Consider the following 22258-nt stretch of genomic DNA (forward strand, 5'->3'; position numbering starts at 1 on the left):
GCTTCCTCTGGAATCTGCCCCCTTTCTTTTTCTTTTTCATTCCCCTGTAAGCTAAGAGTCCTAACTTGGAATGTGTAGCTCATTTTTGCACAGTAATCAAAGTCTGTTACAAAGCCTGCAGAGGTCATTGCTGTTACACTGTAGTGTTCTGCCTCATCATGTGTTGGGGATTCTTCTTCCACATGCTGAGTAATGCTGGGAGGTCAGTGGAGCAGTTCTGATTGATTGAATTTATTTAGTATTTACTTTCGGTGGGGAATGTAGGAGAAGCTTTGGAGGACAGCTAAGGTACCTGTTGCCTCACAGAGGGCACTCCTTCAGTTGTCTTTGGCACCTGTACCCTGCTGAAACTGGCATTCTATCTTCTGAGTGGGCACCATGTCAGACCAGCAGATGGGCTGCAGCAGAACCTTGCCAGAAAACAGTTTGTGCTTCAAGTTTTAAATATTGGAGGCCTGGACTCCCATCTGAGAGTGCTGTAAGAGCAGGCCATACAAAGCTTTTCTGCCTGGGGTTAAAGGATGTGTCATCCCTATTACAGCTTGGAGTAATTAACTTTGAAAGTCAAACAATTGGCTTCCATTAATGTGGCATAAAAAAACTCTGGTGAGTCAAGATTAAGGTTTCACAGAAACACAGGTAAGAAATACTGTGAAATTTCTTTACCAGTACTGAATGCTCTTAACTTGGAGGCATTTGGAGTTACCTGCAAAACAGAAGAGCAATTGAACACTGTTTTGTCCCAAAATTAGTTTAGTTTGGTCTTCCAGAAGGTGGGTCTTATGGAGGGTTATCTATCTGTAATCTGTATAAAACCTCTCTACATTCTTAAAGCTACCTGGAATAAGAATCTAGAATAAAACCTGGTCAAAAATACTGCTCAGCAAAGAGTCTGTCCAGGACATGATGCTGCATCTATAAAGTAACAGAGAGGCAGATCTTTCTTAAGCTGCAATGAAAGTGGTGTTTAAACCCTTCAAACACTGAATGTTTCAGTTTTTGGGAAATATTGGATATTGCAGTGTCAGAGGCGGAGGCAATGTGCTTTGTTTGCCTTTAAACGTTTGCCTTAGCACCTTCCCTATGTAGGAAATAGATGAAGTTGTGTTTAATAGCAAATGCTGCTTTTTATTTACTTGTGTATATTTTGTTTTTAGTAATTCTATTGCTGCAGTTTGGCTCCTTTTTTATCGTTAGGTTCTTGGAGTAACACTCCTTCCCTGTTTTTACCCATTGAATTTAACAGACTTGAACTGGGTCAGAACTTTTTTTATAGGGAACCTGTAGGTTCAGAAATGTGATATTTTTGAGATTAGTTTTGATTTCTGCAAAAACTAAGCTGATGTATCACTCCTCAGGATCAGCTAATGAGTGGAACAAAGCAAAAATAAAATAGTAGCAACTAAAGAACTTATGAAAATACTTTTATTCATGTTTCCCAAACAAATATATCCTCAAAATATCCAGCAGTGGCAAAGACACCAGCTGTGGACAGGAGCAGGGCTGTTTCTCCAAACTGCCAAATCAATGCTGTTTTCTTTTCCACTGTGTAAACTTTGTCAACAAAAGTGGTTCTGTGAGAGCCATTGAAAATATTTCACCATATTCCAAATGTGACTGCCACAAATTAACTGCTAAAACTACAACAAGCACATTTGAACTGGCAGAGGGAATTGGCACATTCCTCTGTCAGGCTGCAATTGTGCTGTGTGGTTGTAGGTAAATGGCAGTTCAGCCACAAACACTCTTTTGTTACCACAGCTTATTAACATTTAGAGAGTGCCATAACATAATTAAGGATATGGCACTCAGCAACAAAAATGATGAAATTCATGGTTAAAGTGGATGATAAAGCCACAACTGCCTTGCTGGGTGAAACTAGGGAATCCTGGACATGGGTTAATTTCAGGTGAGACTTTTGTGCAGGCACAGCAGTTGGAAATCATGGTTAGGATGTGAATCTTACTGCACTGCTTTATTTCAGAGGGCATTTTAGAGCTGTGTGTGCCCCACACTGGTGTGGTAGCTGTGACTCTGGATTGAAGGGGAGGAAGGGAAGACAGAGCTGTGCCCTTTGCCTTCTGCAAATGTTTTGTTATACTCCTCTTGGCATGAGGTAAAAACAGCCACAGCCTCCTTTACAACTACATCCTGCACCAGTGCTCCCAGTTATGCAGACAATGGTTTGGATTGTGTGCCTGCATCAACACCCCCCTCCCCAAATGTCGGGGGTTGTGCATGTCTAGTTGACAAAAGCAGCATAAGCTGGGAACTTCTGCATTTGTTATGCTATTTTAAGGGTTATTTAGCAAACATAATCTCACCATACAGTGCTCACCATATAGTATTCCTCTGTGAATACTTATCTACCATCAGAGACCTCCTGCCTATCAGCACTGCTCTCCTGCAGAGTCTCTGCTCACTGTCCTGCAGTCTAGCATTAACTGATTGTAATATTATAAATAGCCATGTGCTACCACACAGAACGAGGCTAGCACATGGCTAATTACGAGTATACAGTAATTAACTATGAGCTAAACTCGCAGGACAGTATGTGGTGGTGGTCTATGAGGTATGTAATCAGACTGTTTGTTAAACCTTGGGAGCCTTTCCAGTCTGTTAAATAACTATACATAGTAATGAGACAATTTAAAAAAAAACATTTATGTTTATTTATGGACAAAAGCCAGTCTGTCTTTTTTCTGAGCTGTGACTGGAGTATTGCTGGTTGATATCTGAATGGGTTATTAAAGTGGTGTAGCAAAAGGTGCACATACAACTTTTGCTCATCTGTATGGATGAGACTGATTGTCCCAGCATTATCTGTGTATGAAGTTTAGTGTTATTTGTGGGGACTGTTGTGCCTTGTTCCATGTATGTGCAATAAAAATAATACCTCTTCTCCTTTTGTACACTTGAATAGAACTCATTATGTGGAGCATCTGTTTCAGTATCATGTTGAGCTTTGACTTTTCTCTCTTTTCACTTTGTAACCATTGCTGGTTATGTTTGGGTTTATTTTCATTCAGGATGTGTGACTTTCAGTGTGACTCTAAAAGCATCCAAGCCAGCACAGTGTAAGAACCACAGGGGTGAAGCCCTATTGCTGGTCTACCTCCTGTTAATTGCTCCTCTTCATTACCCTGACAGCTGTTACTCTGTTCCAGATTACCATGAATGAGGCCTCTCTTTATAAAATGTCAAGAAGTCTACAGGGAAGTTAGATCAGCCTCTTTCAAATACATTTAAATTTGATACTTCCCTACACCTATCAAACCTCTGTTAAGTAACTTGGTATTGAACAAGATTTTCTTATCCAGAGGTTCTTTTCTGAGATCTGTGCCAGGGAAGGCAGCACATCAAATTCTGTTTGGGTAATGTGATGTTGTTGAAGGCGGTGAAAACATATGGGATGTGCTCCTTTTGCTAATGTCTTCTATTAACACATATTCTATATGTGCCAGACAAATATGAAAGACATAAATGCCTATCCTTTAATTCCCACTTAAGTACAATAATATGATAGGAACAAAGTGTACCAAAACTTCCCTTCTAGTAGATTTAATGTGTCTTCTGGATTTGACTGTTACTTGTGTGTCTATGGGTAGTTCACACCTTTCAGATCTACTGTTTTAATATTTTAATTTTATTAGCACAGCAGCATTCACATGGGGAAGTGTCAGTGGGGAGTCTTTGGGTATTTGGGGTGTGTACCCTGCCAGTTTCAACCCAGATGCTGAATAGAATTGAAGGAAGATGGCAGCTGAAGGAGTCTGTTCATTGTAGAAGCTCTGACCATCAAGAAAAGTAAACTTGGATGGTTTGATTAGATCCAAGTTTACTTGATTTTTATTATGTGGATAAAAGAGGTCTATTTTTTGTGTGGGCTCATGGTTGAAGTGTTTCACACCTGGACTGTTGTTGGTTTTTGATCATTATCAGAAGTTTAAAAAGGACACTTATTTCCTAGGAATCGTATTCTTTTTACTTTTTTTTCAGTGATGGTTCTAAAAGATGATTTAGTCTCATTAAATTTTAATCCCAGTGTAGCTCTATGTAGCTTCAGTAGTATCAGAGAGATCTGATAGTTCTCAGGGTCAAAAGAAAATAGGATTGTATTGTCTGTGCACAGAGGTTCTGTCTCCTGGGCTGTAATTGGCACATGTGGTCAATTATTGTTTTGAAATCTCTACTTGCACTGAGAGGCACAATCCCTCAGCTCTCCTTTAGGCAGGTTGTGACTGTGCTATCCCTAACTTAGGCCAGTGTCTAAATAATGCCAGAATATAAATCAAGGTTCTAGGGCTAAATTAATTTGTGATAGAGGAAAGCAGACAATTCCATCTAGAGGCATAATGTAGGTCAGAACTTTTAAGTGGTGTCTTTGACACAACAGTAGATTGACAGCAACCAAATACAGTGGTTTTCTAATTGGCTGGAATGACTTAAACAGGGTCTGTCGTAATGGAATGGCTCATTGTGGTGCCAGTGTGCACTGAGGACATCCTGCTTACTCCTTAATTAACATCCAGGGGAGACTTCTGAAAACAGGGCTTCAAATTGCTTCTCTACTTGTTGATTAAAACTTCTCTCTGTGTGTTTGTTTTGTTTTATATTTCTTTGAACTTGGCGAAGCTCTGACCTTTAAAAGCAGGAATTCAGACTATCTCTTGGTGTGTATTTTTGGTTGCCTGATTCCGTGTTAGCACAATCTATTTGCAATTACATTTTGTTGCATACAGCTTGATCTCCGTCTCTTTGTTCCTTTACAGCATCCCCTCAAACTCAAGTTCCTGTAGAAGATGATGCAGTACATGTCATTAAAGTGGTAATGTGTAGATCTCATTTGTAAATTATTAACTTGCATGCAGTTCTTTCTCATAATTATCTATCCTTATTTTCAACATTGGGTCTCTATTGCATGCTTGTTAATTTTGGTTTTTTATATCCTTTCCCTGCTTGGGGATATATTTGACATTTCCATGACACACAGTATTTCCTTGACTTGATTTTTTTCGTTGATTACAACCCCTCAACAGTTTAGTAAGGAAAATTAGACTTGATCTCAAACACACCTGATTTCCAATAGTTCTGAAAGTAGTGTCTTAAATTATATCTGAAAGATATGTGTTGTTTATGAAAATGCATTTCCAAACAAATTTTTAGCTACTTAATAAAATCAAATTTCAGGTGACAGGGAATCTGGGATATGGGAGAAAAAAGGGGTTTCATTCTCTTGGTATTTCTTATGTGCTTTTCGTAAAAAACTGTTGACTTTCTAATGACTTTTATTATACTAAGTTTATTTGTTTCTCAACAGGAATATCTTGAAAATGGCCCCTTGTTTTCTGAGCTGAAGTTTTACCAGAGGGCTGCAAAACAAGAGCATAGTAAGTAATGTCTCAGCTCTGACTCAGGTAGGTGTAAGGACAAGTCTGGGTTTAACTACTTTTGTTAAGAACTGTTGCTTTAGAGCTCGAAAAGCTCTAAAGCTTGTCCTTTCTGGTCAGAAGGGAGAACAGAAGCCAACCAGCCAGCACAGGGCCACATTTATTATGTGCACACCAAGGAACAGACTCCAGAGACAGGACAACCTTAGGACAGAGAAAACACCCCAAACCTGGAGTTCTCAGCTGCCTTTAACCCAATGTTACGTTCTTATTATTATTGCAGTAAGAAAATGGATGAATCTCAAAAAAATAAGATGTTTAGGAATTCCAGTGTTTTGGGGATCAGGCCTGGCTGAGTACAAGGGAAAAAGGTAATGAGATAAATGCTAATTAACAATCAATTTTACTGATGACCTATTTTCAAAAATGGACATTTAGTCCTTCCAATCTGACGCAAACGTGCAGTCATGTCTTAAAGGATTCCTCCTTTTTCTGTATTTCCTGATAGCTACAGGTTCATGGTCATGGAGAGACTGGGGCAAGACCTTCAAAGAATCTTTGAAGACTGTGGAAGCAGGTTTAAGAAGGAGATTGTTCTGCAACTTGGGGCACGAATGGTATGTTCTGCAACTTGGGGCACAAATAGCACAGAGAGAGAGGGGAAATCGCTGTGTCTCAAATTTGCTGAGTTCAACTAGAGAGTCATCTTGCTAATAGAGCTCCTTTAGATGGCTGCTGAGTTTAGAATTAAATGTGTAAATGATATCTATTTTCTTATTTCTCTGGGGTGTTTTAGGAAAAGAAGTGTTCAGTGGAAAATCAAGATTCCCCTACAGACTGAAATTTAGTCAAACCAATTTTTTTTCTAATATGTTAAAACACAGATCATCCATTTCAACCTGTGTGGCTAGACTGAGATGTGTAAGCCTGTTCTCATGTTTCAACATGTATTGATTTTTTTTTCAGTGTCTGAAGGGTATTAGACATCCATATTTGTCAAAGTTCACAATTGCATGTCTCAATGCCAAATTTTCAGTGTTTGCTGAACACAGTGATCATACAGGCCAGGCAGAATTTGGTCAGTCTGCAAATACCAGTTTTGTTCTCAAATGGGTGTAGACTGGCACATTCCAGCAGAAAGTTACATATGTACTTCTTTGTAACATGATTTGTGTTGTAGAATACTGTGAAATACTGCTATTGCTGAGCAGAGGTGGATAGAAAATAGAGTAGAGGCAATGGTCTTAAGTTAGAGAAGAGGAACTCTTAGACTGGATGCATCCAAAACATCCCTTTAACCAAAATAATAATACTTTTTAAATTGAAGCGCTTTCGTAGTCACATAATTGATAAACTTGTAACTGTTTGTGCTCTCCAAAAGTCAGGATTGGTTTGTCCTTTGTATGAATTGACCCATGCAAATGTGTTTCTTAATAATAATTAGAGTTGTGCCTCAGTAAGGAGCTGGAGGTGTTGATGCCAGGGGGCTGTGGCATCAGATGCTGGTCATGTAACAGCTGGCAGGATCAAACTGATGGAATATGATCTTTGGTGTTCTTTGGTGTTCTAAGCATCTCCTCTGGTGTTTGTAAAGTACTAGTTTTGTTCTTGCTCTATGATTTAGAAACTGGTACTTGGGTAGTTACACAAGAGTATCTCAAGCAAGTCTGGCTTTTTTATGATATGCCATCATTAGTCCAAGCCAAATTTGTCAGCTCAGTTGGTGTAACTCTTGGTTCCCCTGCCTAAGTAAGAAATATTTGGTGACAGAGTGGAGATGATGATGTTGTTCTCTCGTCTGTTCTATACTCTTTCCTAGTTGGATACTTTGGAGTACATACATGAAAATGAATATGTCCATGGGGACATAAAAGCAGCAAATCTTCTTCTGGGCTACAGCAATCCACATGAGGTGAGTGTGTTTACTTATCTGCACTTTTACTCTACTGTGTTTATAACTATTGAAACATTTTAAGTTTTGCAAATGTTTTGCTTTCACAATTGACATATTAAAAGGAGTTTGTGCATGAACATTCACATCCCCTCACAACAGATCTGAGAGTGGGTCTGTGGAGCTTGAGAGCCAAGGAAGAAACAGGACAAAGCTGTACTTTGTTCCCTCTGTGTTCTGCTGACTGGGATACTGCTATGGATGAGTAAACTAAGGAAGAGGATAAATTACCTAATTACTGCTCTAGATTATACAAGTTAAAGGATTGGATGTGGCCCATTGTACTTTCATTCTGGGAAGTTCTAGATTTCCAATATTGTCATTAATTGTTTCTGTGCCCTAACTCTCCTGTCCTGCTCATTGTAGTGGGTAGAACAGGTAAGTAGGATTAAACTTACTATTCTCTAACACCCTAAAGCCAGCCTTGAAATGGAAGTCTTTGGGTGAAATGTTTTAAAACAAGTCTTTTGGTCCTGTTGTATTCCATGTGCTATTCTGATGTCTTTTTTTCTTTTCTTCAGGTAATAAAATCTAAGTATGCTTTTTAATTGGAAAAAATTCATTTAGGAAAAAAGGGCATCTCCAACTTCACTTAAATATGATTAGCTGTAAGCAATACTTCTTTCAATTTTGGTTTCTCTGCTGCTGTGATAAAGAAACAGATCTTGCAAAGCAGCTCACTGCCATTAGAGGTGAACCACTTGAGTATATCTACTCTTTTTAAAAGCTTCAAGTTAAATAGCTGAGTCAAATTTAACTTGTCAGCTTTCCGAAATACATCATTTGAAACACGGCATGGCTGTTTAAGGCAACCCTGGGTTTATACAGTGGGAGCAGCCAGTGCATAATCACAGTTTATGGCGTTCTGTGGAATCCAGGGGAGGAGGCTCTTTAGAGCCAAATTGGTCTGCAACCATTAGCATAACTCAAATTACTTTTCTTTTGTCTTGGCTATTGTATACTTTTATGACAGCAAGAAATGCTGTCATATGTTTTTCAAATATGCTGTCAAATATTACTCAAATTGCAATCATTTTGGAAGTGTCCACTTACAGTAATCATAAAATGTTAAGACTTTGAGCTTACTTGGAATTGGGCAAATTACTGGATGATTTTCTGATTTGTTTCATGTGTTATTTGCATGAAGATTGTGCTGTACTTGTAGTTTGCTTTAATGATAGTAAATTCATTGACAGATTAAAAATAAGGAATTTGTGATTTACTGGACAGAGGTTTTAGCCTTTATTTTCTAGGGTTTTTTAAATAAATCAGTAGATGCTCTGGTTTGAGTAGCTCCTAACTTAACATGTACAAAGTGTACGTCAGTGCTGGGAGGTTTGCTGTAGAATTTTGTTTCACCAAAATTTCTCTTCCACTGAAATTATTCTATAAAACATTTTTAAAAGTTCCCATTCTAGTTCAGAAGTGCTAATGGGGAGAATTTCTAATATTTACTTGCATTTCTATGGTATGAATTAAACTTTCATTCCTGTATGTGTGAAACATTTGTGCCACCTTTCTTGCTCTGCCAACACAGGGAATAACTGATTGCCTTGGTCATGGTTGTTTTTTGGGGTTTTTTTATTTACTTAAAAGGTAAAATGATCAACCTAATCTCATAAATAAGGAGTGAGAGAATCTAGCCTGTGGCAAACTCCAAGTCAGGAATACAAGCCCAGGGGCTTCTGTAGCTCCAGTGGGAGCTGGCATAATAAAACTACCTGACTAATGATTTCTGTTGTAAGGTTTTTCAAGAATTTAATGCCAGTAGGTTCTTTCTCTTTAGGGTCTAGGATTTTAAGAGAAAACATATTGCAAGTGTTCTAAAATTAAAGAAAATTATTTTTAAAAGAAACCAAAAACTCATGCCTTAAAAATAATATTTATCTCTATTCAAAATATAATATATTTTGTTTTGGCAAAGAGAGATAAATCTCTGTTCAAAAAAGCAAGTGTACCTTTATACTAAACTTTATCTTTCTTTACAACTGCAGAAAGTCGGTGACAAATTTGCATGTAAGAATACACATCAGTAGTTACTAAATGACGGGAAAAATGCAATTTTCCTGTGTTAGACTTCCTGCTGCTGTTCTCTCTCTCTTCTGTAAATTAACCTGGTGAATTTACACCATAGCAAATAAATAAGAGTCCCCTTTCTCAAAGGGCATGTGAAATTCATACTGCTATCCCCTACTTTCTGTGGCACTGCGGAGAAACAAATAAAGTAAAGGCGCTGTCACTGTGTGACCTCCTAAATGATGGTTAGAAATGGGGAGAGGCTCCCAATGAGTGACCTCAAAGAGCTGCAGATGTGCTCAGCAGGAGACAGGGAGGCCATTCCCTGAGTTACAGGTCACAGGATCAATTCTGCAGTCTATGGTTCTGAGCACGCACCTGCACAGGGACTGCCAAAGCAGCAGTGATGGACTGAGGGTAGTGCACAGCTCATGAATCTCACAGAGGCCTCAAAGGAAACTTGAAGTCATCAGACCTATAAATTACAGGTGAAGCACTGTCTCAGGGCTGTGAAGAGTTAAAGATAATTCATTGTGTGGTCCCATCTCTTTGTATGATAAAGCAGAACAAGCAGCATTGATAGAGACTCTGAAAGAAATTTAAATCCATTCATCTCATTTGAATGGTGATACTATTAAGAGGGACAAGTGGCCACAAGACAAAAGCTTAAAACCTGCATTTTAAATAAATAAGGTTTGGGAGAGCACCTCTTGCAATCTACCTAGTAGTGTTTTTTCCACATGGATTTTATGGGCAGATGTGTTTGCAGACTTAAGTCTGTTTGGGTTTAAAAGCTGTGAATTTTAATTGCATATGCACCTCAGTCCTGATTTTAAGTGTTTCTTAGACAAGACAGTTACATTATAGAACTCTGACTTGATTATCAGAGAAGAATACAAAATTGTTTCAGAACATACAGAAATCATGTATTGATCTTTTGGGAAAAAGTTGCCTGAAAATAATTCTGACTTCAAGCTGTTTTTCATCCTAAGGCGAATCGTGATGATTTCTGCATTTTATTCCACTGGGACAGTGCAGGTGAATTGAGAAAAATTCAAATCTTCTGTGTTCTCCTTGAGGGCAGAGATGCCCTGTGCCCCTTCCCCTCTCTCTGTTGGTAGCCAAAATGGACCTCAGTGTGCCTTTACCCTTTTTGTAGTCCAGTGCGTGACTGAATCTGACAACACTCTGGCCATTAGCAACCAATCTGACTCTTATTAGTACGTATCTACTTAATTATTTACAGGCATGACATAAACCTAGGAATGGAAACACACACAAAATCACTGTACTTCATCCTTCCAGAAATAAATCTCCTGCTCTGTCCTTCAAGATAAAGGGAATCCAAAGGGCCAGGCTAATAACTACCCAGCTCAGTGCAATTAAATATCATCACATGTCCAAATTGTAAGAATTGTGTATGTTTAGCAGGTATTTAGCGCTTCAGATGCCAAGCACTGTGAGAGACTAATGCACAGAAAGAGCAGAGAATGGCTGAAACTCTGGCTGGCTGCTTGTGCTCACAAATTGTTATTTGTGCCTGTGATAACTCACTTGACCAAGATGGGTGAGTTTACATGTGCATGAAGTTGAAGACTTTCAGAAATGTGGCTCATGGTTTGTAACAAAAATCTACTAATAACAGACCATGCTAAGCACTGCAGAACCTGGTGCAAACTGGGCTATGTAAAGAAGAGAAACCTGAACAAAAACAAGAGTTAAAATAAGTGAGTGGGAAGGAGTGTACAGTGTAGCACAGTTAAACTCAGCTGTTCTGGCCTTATGTCTCTGTTACACCATCATCCATGGTACCTTTTCTCATTCCAGTGTCCTGTTTGTCTTAATTGCTCTGCTCTGTTTTGTTCTTTTTTTTGTTGTTATTTTTATTTAGTTTTTTGTTCCCAAAAAAAGCATGCAGATAAAAAAATACTTATGGTATTGAAACATCTACTAAAATAATCTACTTAATTTTTCTCAGTATATTTATTTAATACTTATCTGCTTTTCTCCTTCCCCATACCCTTAAAAAATCCACAACACCTATAAACTTTAAATGAGCTACCTCTACCATGTTCTGAGCAAATTTGGAAGGGCATGCAGTATTACATTATCAAAAAATGACAACTAGCTATAAAGAACTATATATCTTTTTAATGATGAAAGGGTTATAATGAGAATTGATGAAATGAAATTAATAGTAATTTAAAATAACACAGTCATTCTGATAATGGTTGTGGCAAGGTTGTAACAGTGCCTTGCTGGTTTTGTACAAGCTGAAGGGGATTGATTTTTGTTGGTGGCCAAGAGGCTTTGCCTTGAGAGGCTGCCATGTTTATGGAAAAAATCCGATGTGAAAATTATGGAAGTGATAAATGGCCCAGCTAGAAACAAGCTGAACTGGTAACTCATGGCCAACTTTTGAGGAGAGCTGCTGTGAGCAAATGTCAGGATCACCCTGCATGTGAGTGGCCTTATAAGTAGTTGCTTCTTTATTTCTAGGTCTTTCCATCTTTAGTCAGTGCATTAAAGTTTCTTCTCACTTCTAAGGGATTTTCAGTATAAATTGAAAAGTACTCTGATGATATGGCTACTGAAGATATTTTATGTGAATCCGTTGGTTAAAAATGTACTGCATTATGGAGCTGCCTTAAAAATAAAGAAGTACATAGTTACGGGGGGGGGGCTAAGTTTGACCAGCAAATATTTGTGGCTGTTTTCTGGGTGGCCTGTTGTTGGTATAGTTTGAACGATCACTAAGGCTGGGCTGTCACTTGGGAGTCTCTATCATGTAAGCAGGCATGCCCAGCCCAAAACAGAGAGCTGCCAGAGGTGCTGTGGGTGTATTTTCTTTCCTAACAGTTGAAATCTTATTTTAATGTATGGCATAGCCTTAATTTTTAAAGGTATTTTATCTTCCTGTCTATGTGGGAAACCTGTAGTCAAGCAGAATCCAAAGCACACTGCTGAGTCTGGGAAGAATGCACCTCCTAGGCTCCTCTCTTCTACCCAGCCCACAAAGGATGCAGAAGACTCACAGAACTTGGTTTTTAGGGTAGTTTGAGTTAGTTCTCTGACTGTGGGCTCAGTTAGGGCAGCGCCAGAGCATCAGGAATACACCAGAGAATGGACACAGGAGAAAATCAAATCAGTCAGCCCAACCAAGCTGGTGCCCTGTCCCAGATTTTGTAGCCATCTATGCCTCTGGTCTTTAATCTTGTATCCCAGTTGGGCTGGGCTGTCAGGTGAGAAACATCATCAATAATCTTAAAAGCCACCCCCCTGCAGGAAGTGAGTGCTGCAGCCTGGCTTACATGCTCCAGATAAGCTCAGATCCTGCAGCAGAAACAGTAAAACCAAGAGACCAGCAATCCCAGGATTTGAAGCTGCCTGGAGCACAAAGAGGAATCAGTAGTTCAGCAGAATGTGCTACAAAGTAATGCATTTTCTTGAGGCTTTTTTGCTTGTTTGTTTTTGCCTTTTCCAGGACTGACATAATTAAATAGCGAGTGCCAGGAAAGTTTGTTTTAGACTTTTTTAGGAGAAACTGTTTTGTAGTTAAAGAGGAAACTAAACTAAGGTTCAAATAAGATATTTTTCTTTATTAAAATTTAGTAGAAGTGATCCATGCCTTCAGATTACTTTCAACTTTTGCCCCCAAAATCTGTGGGTGGAATGGTGAATGTGTCACTATTGCAGTATACACAATTTGGGCCCAATTTTTTTTTTCTCTTACATTGATTTAATTTCATGTTAAGTCCATGCTTCAGAGTAACTGAGAGACCAGTTTGGTTCTGTGTCTTTTTAAAATGCATTCTAAATTCAGGAGTGGTTTACTGGGATGGCTTTCTGGGTTGAGGAGGCCTGGTTTGCTTTGCTTTGTTTTAGCCTACACTTTCAATAGTTTATAGAGGAAGTTAGTGACAGTGGCATTCCAGAGTGTTGGATTACAGTTGGGCCAGTGCCCAGCAGTCCTATGGCCACAGGCCCTGGGGCACTGGAGCCCCATGTCCAGTCCAGCTGGGGGAAGCTGCTGCCTCTCCCTCTGGCTTTGAAGGTGCACAGTAGAGTTGAATTTGAAGAGTCTCAGCTGCTGGAAAATCCAAATGGGGAAGTGAGTGTGCCTGCTTAAGTCTGGGGAGGAAGGGGTCCCATAAGCAATGTGAGGCGGCATAAAAGGCATATTGCAATTTATGGTGTCTGGATGCCCACCTGGAGAGCAGAGAGCTCAGGAACAAAATGAAATGACTGAAATTGTGCTCGACTCTGAAATAAGATAAGAGTATAGTAGTGGAAGGATTTAAATGGGGAGGGCAGCTGTTATAGCCCCCAGTTGTACATATTTTATTCTGAGGCACCATTTGGTTTAATAAAATCTAGATCTAAGGCTGTCCTTACCTATCAGTTTCTTAAGACTTAATTATAAAGGTTATACTTTCAAAGGACAAAAGCATTATTCATTTGTCTGTTCATGTCTTCCAGGTTTATCTTGCAGATTATGGACTTTGCTACAGATATTGTCCCAATGGGAACCACAAACAGTATCAGGAAAATCCTAGGAAGGGCCATAATGGGACAATAGAGTTTACCAGCATAGATGCCCACAAGGGAGTAGGTAGGTTTCTTTTTTTTTTTTATTTCAGATGAGTGATTATAGAATGGGTAATCAAGACGTGAGTGCTGCTGTACACAAAAGAAGCAGTGTTGGGGATTGCGCAGCCCCTCGTGTGGTGACCTCCTCGTGTGCCTGGGAATGCTTCCCCAGGGCTGGGGGAAGGGGAGCAGGAGGAGCCCTGAGAGGCTCTGTGTACACAGCACTGGAGCAGCCCAGGACAACCCTGAGAAGAGCTCAACATCAAACTTAATTGGTGTATGTTGGGAGGACTGGTTTGTGCTTGCTAATGCTGCATTGTCAAGGAAAAGGCTTTGGAGTCTGCACTGTCCTTTAGGGAGAGCTGTGTCTCATGTCACCATCTGTGTTATGAGAGGGTATTTCAAGATGACATTCTTTCTGCAAGGAGAAAAACCTTTTCTGAAGCCATAAAGTGTTAACTTTTTGAAATCTTTTTCCAGTAGCCTTTCATATATCTTACTTATTTAAACTCACTTTGATGGTATTGGAAACACATTTGCAGGTAAATTACATACATAGTCCTTTTATTGGATATTGATTGTACTGCCTTGCATTCCAAGGCAGACTTAATTCAACAATTCCCTAATTAGTTAAAGTCATAACCTATGTCTTGTATTCATTTACCATTAATTAAACCTTAGCTGTTTATTACGCTGCAGTCCAAATCCAATAGCAGACCCATAGAGCCATGGAAAAGGGACTGGGAGGTCAATATTGAAAATATATGGTGTAAAGTCCCACTGATGGCTGCATTGTTCACAATCAATATGGTCAATGCAACACAACTTTCTTAGTTGCTATGTCAGCAAGACAAAAAGTCAATTCTAATGTTATGCTAGTGAAAAAAAATTGTGATTATTGAAAAACTTTGACTCTTGCTACAGGAGTGTTTTTGTTAACTTTTATTTCCCCTTTCCCCTCCTTCACCCCTAAGATCATCTCAAACAGAAGGGATGGTTTGCTGCTGCCAGCTTGGTGAGCATCAGTGTCATGAGTGATAACTGCAGGAATTTGTGCTTGTTAATAGCTGCTGAACTGTTACCTTAAACTAATACTTTCTAACGAGTTTTAGTTGGCACAAACAACTGTATATTATTGCTTTTTCTATTAAAAGGACCATTGACCATGTAATGTAGAGGGTCTTGATAATTTGCTGTTAAAACCTGCAGTCATTTAACTCTGGTCATTAGGAAAAATGAAATAAGACTGGCAAGTATTTCCTGCTAAGACAACTGCACCATTTCACCTGCTAGAAAATATTTTGTGGTGAGGAAAGCATCTGTTTTGGACCCTTCTGGCCTTCCCAAGCATGCAGGCTGTTTTCTGGAGACCTGACTCTGTCTGCCTTCCCTGGTAGTGTGAGTGGTGTGGCTGTGCACCGCTATTTGATGTGGAAGCTCTTTGAAGGGTAGGTGGAAACTGGAATATTTGGGATTTGGCTGTTGGATAGTTATAACAGCCAGTTTGGTAGTGTTTGTGGATGGGTATGTGATTACAGGACAGATAATTCCTTTTATTTGAAAGTGCAGGGAAATTTTACAGACTTGTGTGACAAAAGGTGTGCAGAGAAAGTGTGAGGTAAGTTTTGCAATCTGTGTCTTAGATGACCTCCTCAAAGAGCTAAAGTCATGATGGAATTGGTTAAAACCAGAGGACTCCACAAAACAAAATATTCAGAAAGATAGTTTGAGGGAGCTTACCCTCCCTTCCCCCATTACAGGTGTTTCCTTGATAGCTGCAAACAAAATCCATAGATTTTTCTGGTGCTCCTGCTGGAAGAGGCTGCAGAACATGGTGTGGGATCTGGTATGTTGCAAAGCATCCAAACTCTTCACATGGAATGCCAGCTCTGACCTTGTGATGGTGGCCTGGGACAGAGTTAGTTTTCATCCCAGTAGCTGGTGCAGTGCTGTGGTTGGATTTAGGATGAGAATGCCATTGCTGGCACAGGGATGCTTTAGTTGTTGCTGAGTAGTACTTACCTTCAGTCAAGGACTGATGAGTCCCCCATGCTCTGGCAGTAAGGAGCTGTGAGGGAGCATGGGCAGGACAGCTGACCTGTCCAGAGGGATATTCCATACCCTGGGATAACAGAGACGTGATAAACTGGAGGGGTTGGCTGGGAGGGGCCGATTGCTGCTCAGGTGGTGCTGAGCAGCTCTGTTGTGCATCACTTCTCTGTCAGGGGATTTGTTCCTTTCTTTGCCTTCCTTTTCATTATTATAATTTTAAAAATTTTAGTTCAAGTATTAAATTGTTGTTATCTCAACCCATGGATGTTAACTTTTTCCCCTGATTTTCCTTCCTGTCCCTCCAGGTCGGGATAGGGGGTGGATTGCTATGTGGTACTTTAATTGGTGGCTGGGGTTAAACCATGACAAACAGCCTGAATCCATTAAGATCAAACTGTCAGAGTTTCCCTACTTGCAGCAGAGCTCTCAACATCCCAGGGAAAGTCTGCATCTGCAGCGACTTCTGTTGGAGATTGCATGGGTTCAGCTGGCTGAACACAGCAATGTGTTTCCCTGCTCTCTTGGTGTGAGGCTGAGAGGCACTGAGATGTCTTAGGATGCTGAAAGACTTCCAGCAGCTGGGGCAAAGGGCTTCTTTGCTCAACAATCTCCTGGATTCCAGTCTCGGCACAGTCTCCTGTACAAAGTGAGGTAGCGTGTTCTGAAAAGTCTTTAAAGACTGTTGGTGAATGGAACGTGCAGAGACAGCCTTCATTCTGGTGTCACCCAGCTTTTCAGAGTGCAGTGCTTTGTTATTTCAATGCTCCAGGAATATAATTCTAATTTTCGAATGTTATTTTGTATAAATGAGATCCTTTCCAGAGGGCATTTCCTGCGTGTGTGTTGCAACATAAGTATCTCGGTCCCACTGAACAGCATCAGTGGCTGTGTTGAGCCAGACAAATGAGAACATTTTGACTTGTTCATGAAGCAGCTACTGAATACATGCAGTGATTTGAGGGACATGCTGAAGCTTTAACAAAATTAAGAATTTGTAGCTTTCAAAAGTGCCTCTTGGCAGTGCTTGGAGCCGATACCCTCCTTGCACAGAGCCAGTCAAATGCATTCCCTCCCCAGTAATTTAAGTCAATGCCAGAGTTTCCATGGTTGAATGGAGAGATTAACCCAGCTGTGTACTGGGTTATTCCCCAGGATCTCTGTGGAGCTCACCAGGTGTAGAGTTGTGCAGTCCACTGAGATCCAGAAAGGTTTCTAGCAGTGGCCACTGCAGGGGAACACTTTGGGGTGGTGGGATTGGTCTGTGTTCTGACAGCCTCTGGTAAGGCCAAGTGGGATGGATGTGCTGTTTCCATGGCAGCTGCATCCTTGAGCTGTGTTTGGAGTTCTCCTGGAACCAAATAGGGCCCAGCCTGGCCTCTGCCACAGGATCCAACCTACACCATCGGCATTCCTGGATTCGTGGCAGGATCCCATCCCAACCAGGGTGTGGGTATTTGAAATTGAAACCCTTTTTAGTCTGGTTTCTTGGGACACAACTGCATCATTCGTTTTAGTGTCGGAGTGTACTCACTGTATTCATTTTTAAAGACCAGCCTGTATAAACAGTATTGCATTTTGGTTTGTGGATTGATAATTAAGGAGAATTATATCTGTACTCAGTGTACATTTAAAAAGTTGTTACATAGTTAGTGTTAAAAAGTAATATTTGAATCAATGCTTCCTATGGATTTTTGTAGATTTTCTCCTCACTGAGGCATGCAGTCAATACCTAATTTCTCTGGAGATTTACTGCACTTAACATATTGAGGTTCTTTTAAATACTCCAGTCCTGTGCATTGAGTATGTAAGCCCAGTTTTAATTTGCTATCATTGATGAACATAAGAGTATGAAGTATCTATGCTGAATTCCCTCCAGCATATATTTGTGTTTGCCATCGATTCCAAGCTGAGTCCTCTCCCTTTTGCTAGCATTTCACAGGAACTCTGAGCAGTGTTGCCATCTCTTGCATCAGTAGAGACCCACTGAAGTCTGTGCAGGACTGATCTCTACATCTGCAGTAGTAAAAGCTGCTTCCCACAGGAGTGGGGCCTTTGGACTGGCTTCTCTGTGCCCCTCACGTGGGATTATGGGCTCCTTGAGCTCCATCAGAGCCCTGGGACACTGGCTTTGTCCAGAGCATTGCCAGCCTTGGGCTGATGCCAGGGAGAGCCCTGCAGTCCTTGTGCTGGTTTTCCCCACTGCTCAGGCAGAGCTGCTCTGTGGTATTAAAAACACAGCTCAGCGCTGGGGCATTTTTCCTGTTCTGCTGACTAAAATATGTGCAGGGTTCATTTTGTGAGGAAGGATGTGCAGGAATATAAACACCTATGCCTGGAAACACATTCTTTGGGAGCCTGCTTCCAGAGAACAGAGCTCTGAGTGGCTCTGGATCAAGAGGTTGATTTGGCATCTGTCCATGCATAGTTAGGATTCAGAGGGAGTCTGCAGGATTTTTTTCCTTTTTTTTTTTTTGTTGGGGAAATGAATTATTGATCTGCTGTAGTTTGATATGTGTTTCCCAAAGACTGTGTACAGGACAAACTGTAAATCCTAAATAATAAAAGGAAAATATAACCAGTCTGACGAAAAATGGGTGGAACTTTGCAGTGGGAAATAAATAAAAAGATGGCTTAGTTCCTGAGAGTTGGATTAGAAATGTGTGCCCAGCAGAGGAGGGAGCATGAGGTGATTGTAAGTGAAAGAAGAGTCACTAGCAAGGAAGCGATTGGGTAGGCTTCTACAGTCACCTCTGGAAGCTGCCAGGAATGTTCAGAAGCAGCAAAAATAAGAAGAGAAGCATTTACAACTCTGTCACATCTGAGGACTGTGCCTGGGAAAGGGCTGTTTAATTTTGGCTGTTGTTCTCTACACCAGGAATTCAGAAAGGTAGTGAATCTCAGCTGCTTGCCCACCCCTACTTGTCAGGCCCTTACCTCTGTGATTCTTTTTTTCTGCCACACAGATGTGAAAGAAGAGTTAAACTTCCTATCCCACTCTCCTGACACATGTTGTCCTTACTGCAAGCTTGGAACTTTTGCTTCTGACCAGGTACCCGTATCTCCTGCCAGCTCCATTCTATCTCCCACCCAGATCTTGTGGTGATGTTCTCTTCTGCCTTCCAACCTTCCCACTACATGAACTTCTCCCCATAAAAGCAGAACCCCAACCCTCTTTCTTTCAACACATCCCATTCCACCAGTCCTGATGATTCCCTCCTGTCAGCTGTGCTGTGTGTTCCATGCCTGTTCATCCCATCAAGTGTGTATCTGTAGGATCCCAGTTTGGGGAAGAGAGCATGGCTGGCGCAGGAAGTGTCCCTGTCTGCCATGTTCCAGCCTGGGTTCTCTGGAAGAGCTCTACTCCAGCTGTGATGGTGCCATGGGATTTTTCTTTCCAGCAGTCCGTGGTGGTTATTGTCAGGGAGTACTTGAGTAATGTGCCAAGCAGGGCTGGGCATGAGGAGAGCAGTGGTGGTTCCCAGCTGGCTTGTGCCCTGTCTGAGGCTGGATAACTCTGTGGAATGGGCTCCAAGCACTAAAATATATCATTAATTTAATTTATTTCTCTAACCTTTTCTGTGGATCCACCCACTATTCCACTTGTCATCATCCTGTTTCAGGGAACTCCTCCAACTGACCAGTACCTGGGGGAAGGAATATTTCATTATCTGCTTTTTAGGGATTTGTTTCTTCATCTCTCCTACCCCTAGTAGAGGCACTGATTTTTGTCAAGTCTTGTATTTGTCTGGTTTTCAATCATCTCAGCCTTAAGTTATATCACTTTGTGATTATACATTTTTATCATAATTGTATTTCACCATGATCATGGTGAAATACAATTTCACCTCCTTTCTTTTATGGGCTTTTGCATTGCTGGCTGTGGTGTGAGTTCTCTTTGCTTTGTGAGTTACTATAAATTTGTGTCCTGTAATGCCAGTGAGAATTGAAAGTACCACTGTACATCCATGTAATATGAGCAACCAAAATGATCCTGTTTATGGAAAGTTTCTAACCCAAAAATCATTAACAGTGCTAGTTGAAGATAAGCGAATATTTCATCTGTCACTTATTAAATCTTTACAAAAGGCTGGAGAAAATCAGCTAAACAGAGGCCACAGAGAAACCTCCCATTTTTCCTTCTGTTTCAGAGGAGTTCCTGGGAGCAGTGGAGTTTTGAGAACATATTGTGGCTGTTGTGATATCCCTGATCTATTTGGATATAATAATCTGAATATAAATTAGAGTGGAGATAGCTGCCAAATTCAGTGTACAGAGATACATCATCTATTTTCTTCTAAGATGAATTGCTTCAGTTATTTTGAATTATTGGAACCCTGTGCCTGTGTGTTGAGTATGTTTGTGGTATATTTAAAACTCTGATTTCATTGATGTCGTTGTGAGTTCATCAACTTCAGTGGAGTTGTTCCTGATTTATCTTGGCAGGACTGAGAACAGAATCAGGCCTTAAATCTACAAATTAAAAAATTAAACTTTAAAGACATTATGAAATAAAATACCACCAATATGTTCCCCTTAAATACTACTTCATATGAGACTAAAATAATAGTAAAAAAATCCTCTGAGTATAAAAGCAGAAATCAAACATCTATTTAAAAAATTTTAAAAAAAGGCAAGTTTTTTAGCAGAGAAGTAAGAATTTGATTTAAATAAGTATTGGTTGGAGTGTACACTCTTGTAACTGTGGCGAGTTATCAAGCAGAATTGTTTTATTTTCACCTGGCTGTCATATTTAAAGTGAAGGCAGATTGATTTCTCTCCATTGATGTTTATCAATAATTCCTGTAATCTTCAATTGTGTGAGCAGATTTATTTTTGCAAGTAAACATATCATTGAAATTTATCTATTAGTGCTTGTTTTGACATGAAAATCTAATCATTCCATTGTCCATAGATAATACTTACTCATTAAAGATTAATCAATTACTTTTTAACAAGAATCTAAATGATTTAAAAGGTTGAGGGATTTAGCTTATGTGGAGCAGAGGGAAATAAGCAAGTACAACCAAAGAATCAAATGCTGACATTTTCCAGTAGTTCTACAAAAATCCCATGTAAGTGTCTGTATTTAGCAGCACTTGTCGTGGCCTGGGAGAGGAAGGCATAGGAGAGTTACAGTCACCTGTGAAACATTTCCTGTTGCTGCTGGGCAGAGGTGCCTTGAATCCATGGACCTTCGTTGTCCCTGTGCCTGCTGTGGCTTTGGGCAGGTGTCAGCCAAGGCTTTTGCTTTGTCATGGCTTTGTCCCAGGAACTGCAGGTCAGAGGGAATGTCATTAGTCATGGCCAAACTCTGAAGAAACTTCAGTCTCTGGGACTGTTTTGTCAGAAAATTACTTTTCTTGGGGTAACTTCTGAAATCTGATTGGTTTGCTGTTATTTATCAATGAATCCCAATGAACACATCAGTGAATCCCCCCTGTGGAAAAAAGCTGTCCTTTGGAATTCTGACTATTTTCCTCAAAAGGCCACTTTCTGTAGCCCCTCTCACACAAACAGGTGCCAGAAAGGCATTGTGAAAATTACAGGATCTGCAGTCAAAAATGCTGGTTTATATGGATCGAATCTGGAATTGCCATAATGGAAAAAAGAGTTGTGAACACGTGTGGGTGAATGGAATTGTTCCACAGTTACTGGGAGATTTATGGCCAGAGAAATCACTACAGAGCAGCAAGTGGTAGAGATTGTGTTTTTATTTTAATATGGAAGCCAAGTCTTGCATTAAGACGTTGCTGAATCCAGGACAGGAAATAAACAATACCCAAGGGACAGTGTAGCAGTGTTGGATCCAGGGGCCTTTAATAATCCCAAGCCTAAGAGCAGTTAAGATAGGGAATGTATAAAAACTAATCTGCTGCTTTTACAGTAATGTGTGTATAGGAATGAGGGACAGTTGTGATGTGTTGGCACCGTGGCTTTTAGCAGATGACTTCTTAAATTAAAAGATAAGTTCACTGAGTGACTTTCTGGAATTTATTTAACGAAGGCCCATAAAATATGATATCTGTTTACAGCTGGATTAACAGCACACCGCTCAGCTACTGGTCTTTACACTGGATAAGAAGTGCCAAACAAGTCTGAACTCTTCTTTCCTTCTTGGAAACCACAAATTCATTTTGGAAAAGCATAAATTTTACTTCTACATCTGTCTGTCTTTAATCACAACAAGCAGTTTCTGGTTTTGTAGATTCCATGTGGTTTTGACGTGCAAATTGTGGGCTGGAAGTCAAAGAAATCCTGC

The 22258-nt window shown here is 40.2% G+C and overlaps 1 protein-coding gene across 6 annotated transcripts in view; it reads left to right on the forward strand.

The window, feature by feature from the left end:
- The window catches only part of VRK2 (VRK serine/threonine kinase 2), a 39257-nt gene that overhangs the window by 4508 nt on the left and 12491 nt on the right, over window positions 1–22258 (forward strand). For all 6 annotated transcript variants that reach the window (XM_021527514.4, XM_085575760.1, XM_085575761.1 and 3 more), the window contains exons 3-8: window positions 4773–4828; window positions 5321–5390; window positions 5674–5761; window positions 5899–6007; window positions 7210–7302; window positions 13837–13969. In XM_021527514.4, coding sequence (XP_021383189.2) covers window positions 4773–4828; window positions 5321–5390; window positions 5674–5761; window positions 5899–6007; window positions 7210–7302; window positions 13837–13969 — 549 coding nt within the window. The remainder of the gene's footprint in view (window positions 1–4772; window positions 4829–5320; window positions 5391–5673; window positions 5762–5898; window positions 6008–7209; window positions 7303–13836; window positions 13970–22258) is intronic.

This window comes from Lonchura striata, chromosome 3 (assembly GCF_050655825.1).
Source record: "Lonchura striata isolate lonStrDom1 chromosome 3, ASM5065582v1, whole genome shotgun sequence".
NCBI classification, from domain to species: domain Eukaryota; kingdom Metazoa; phylum Chordata; class Aves; order Passeriformes; family Estrildidae; genus Lonchura; species Lonchura striata.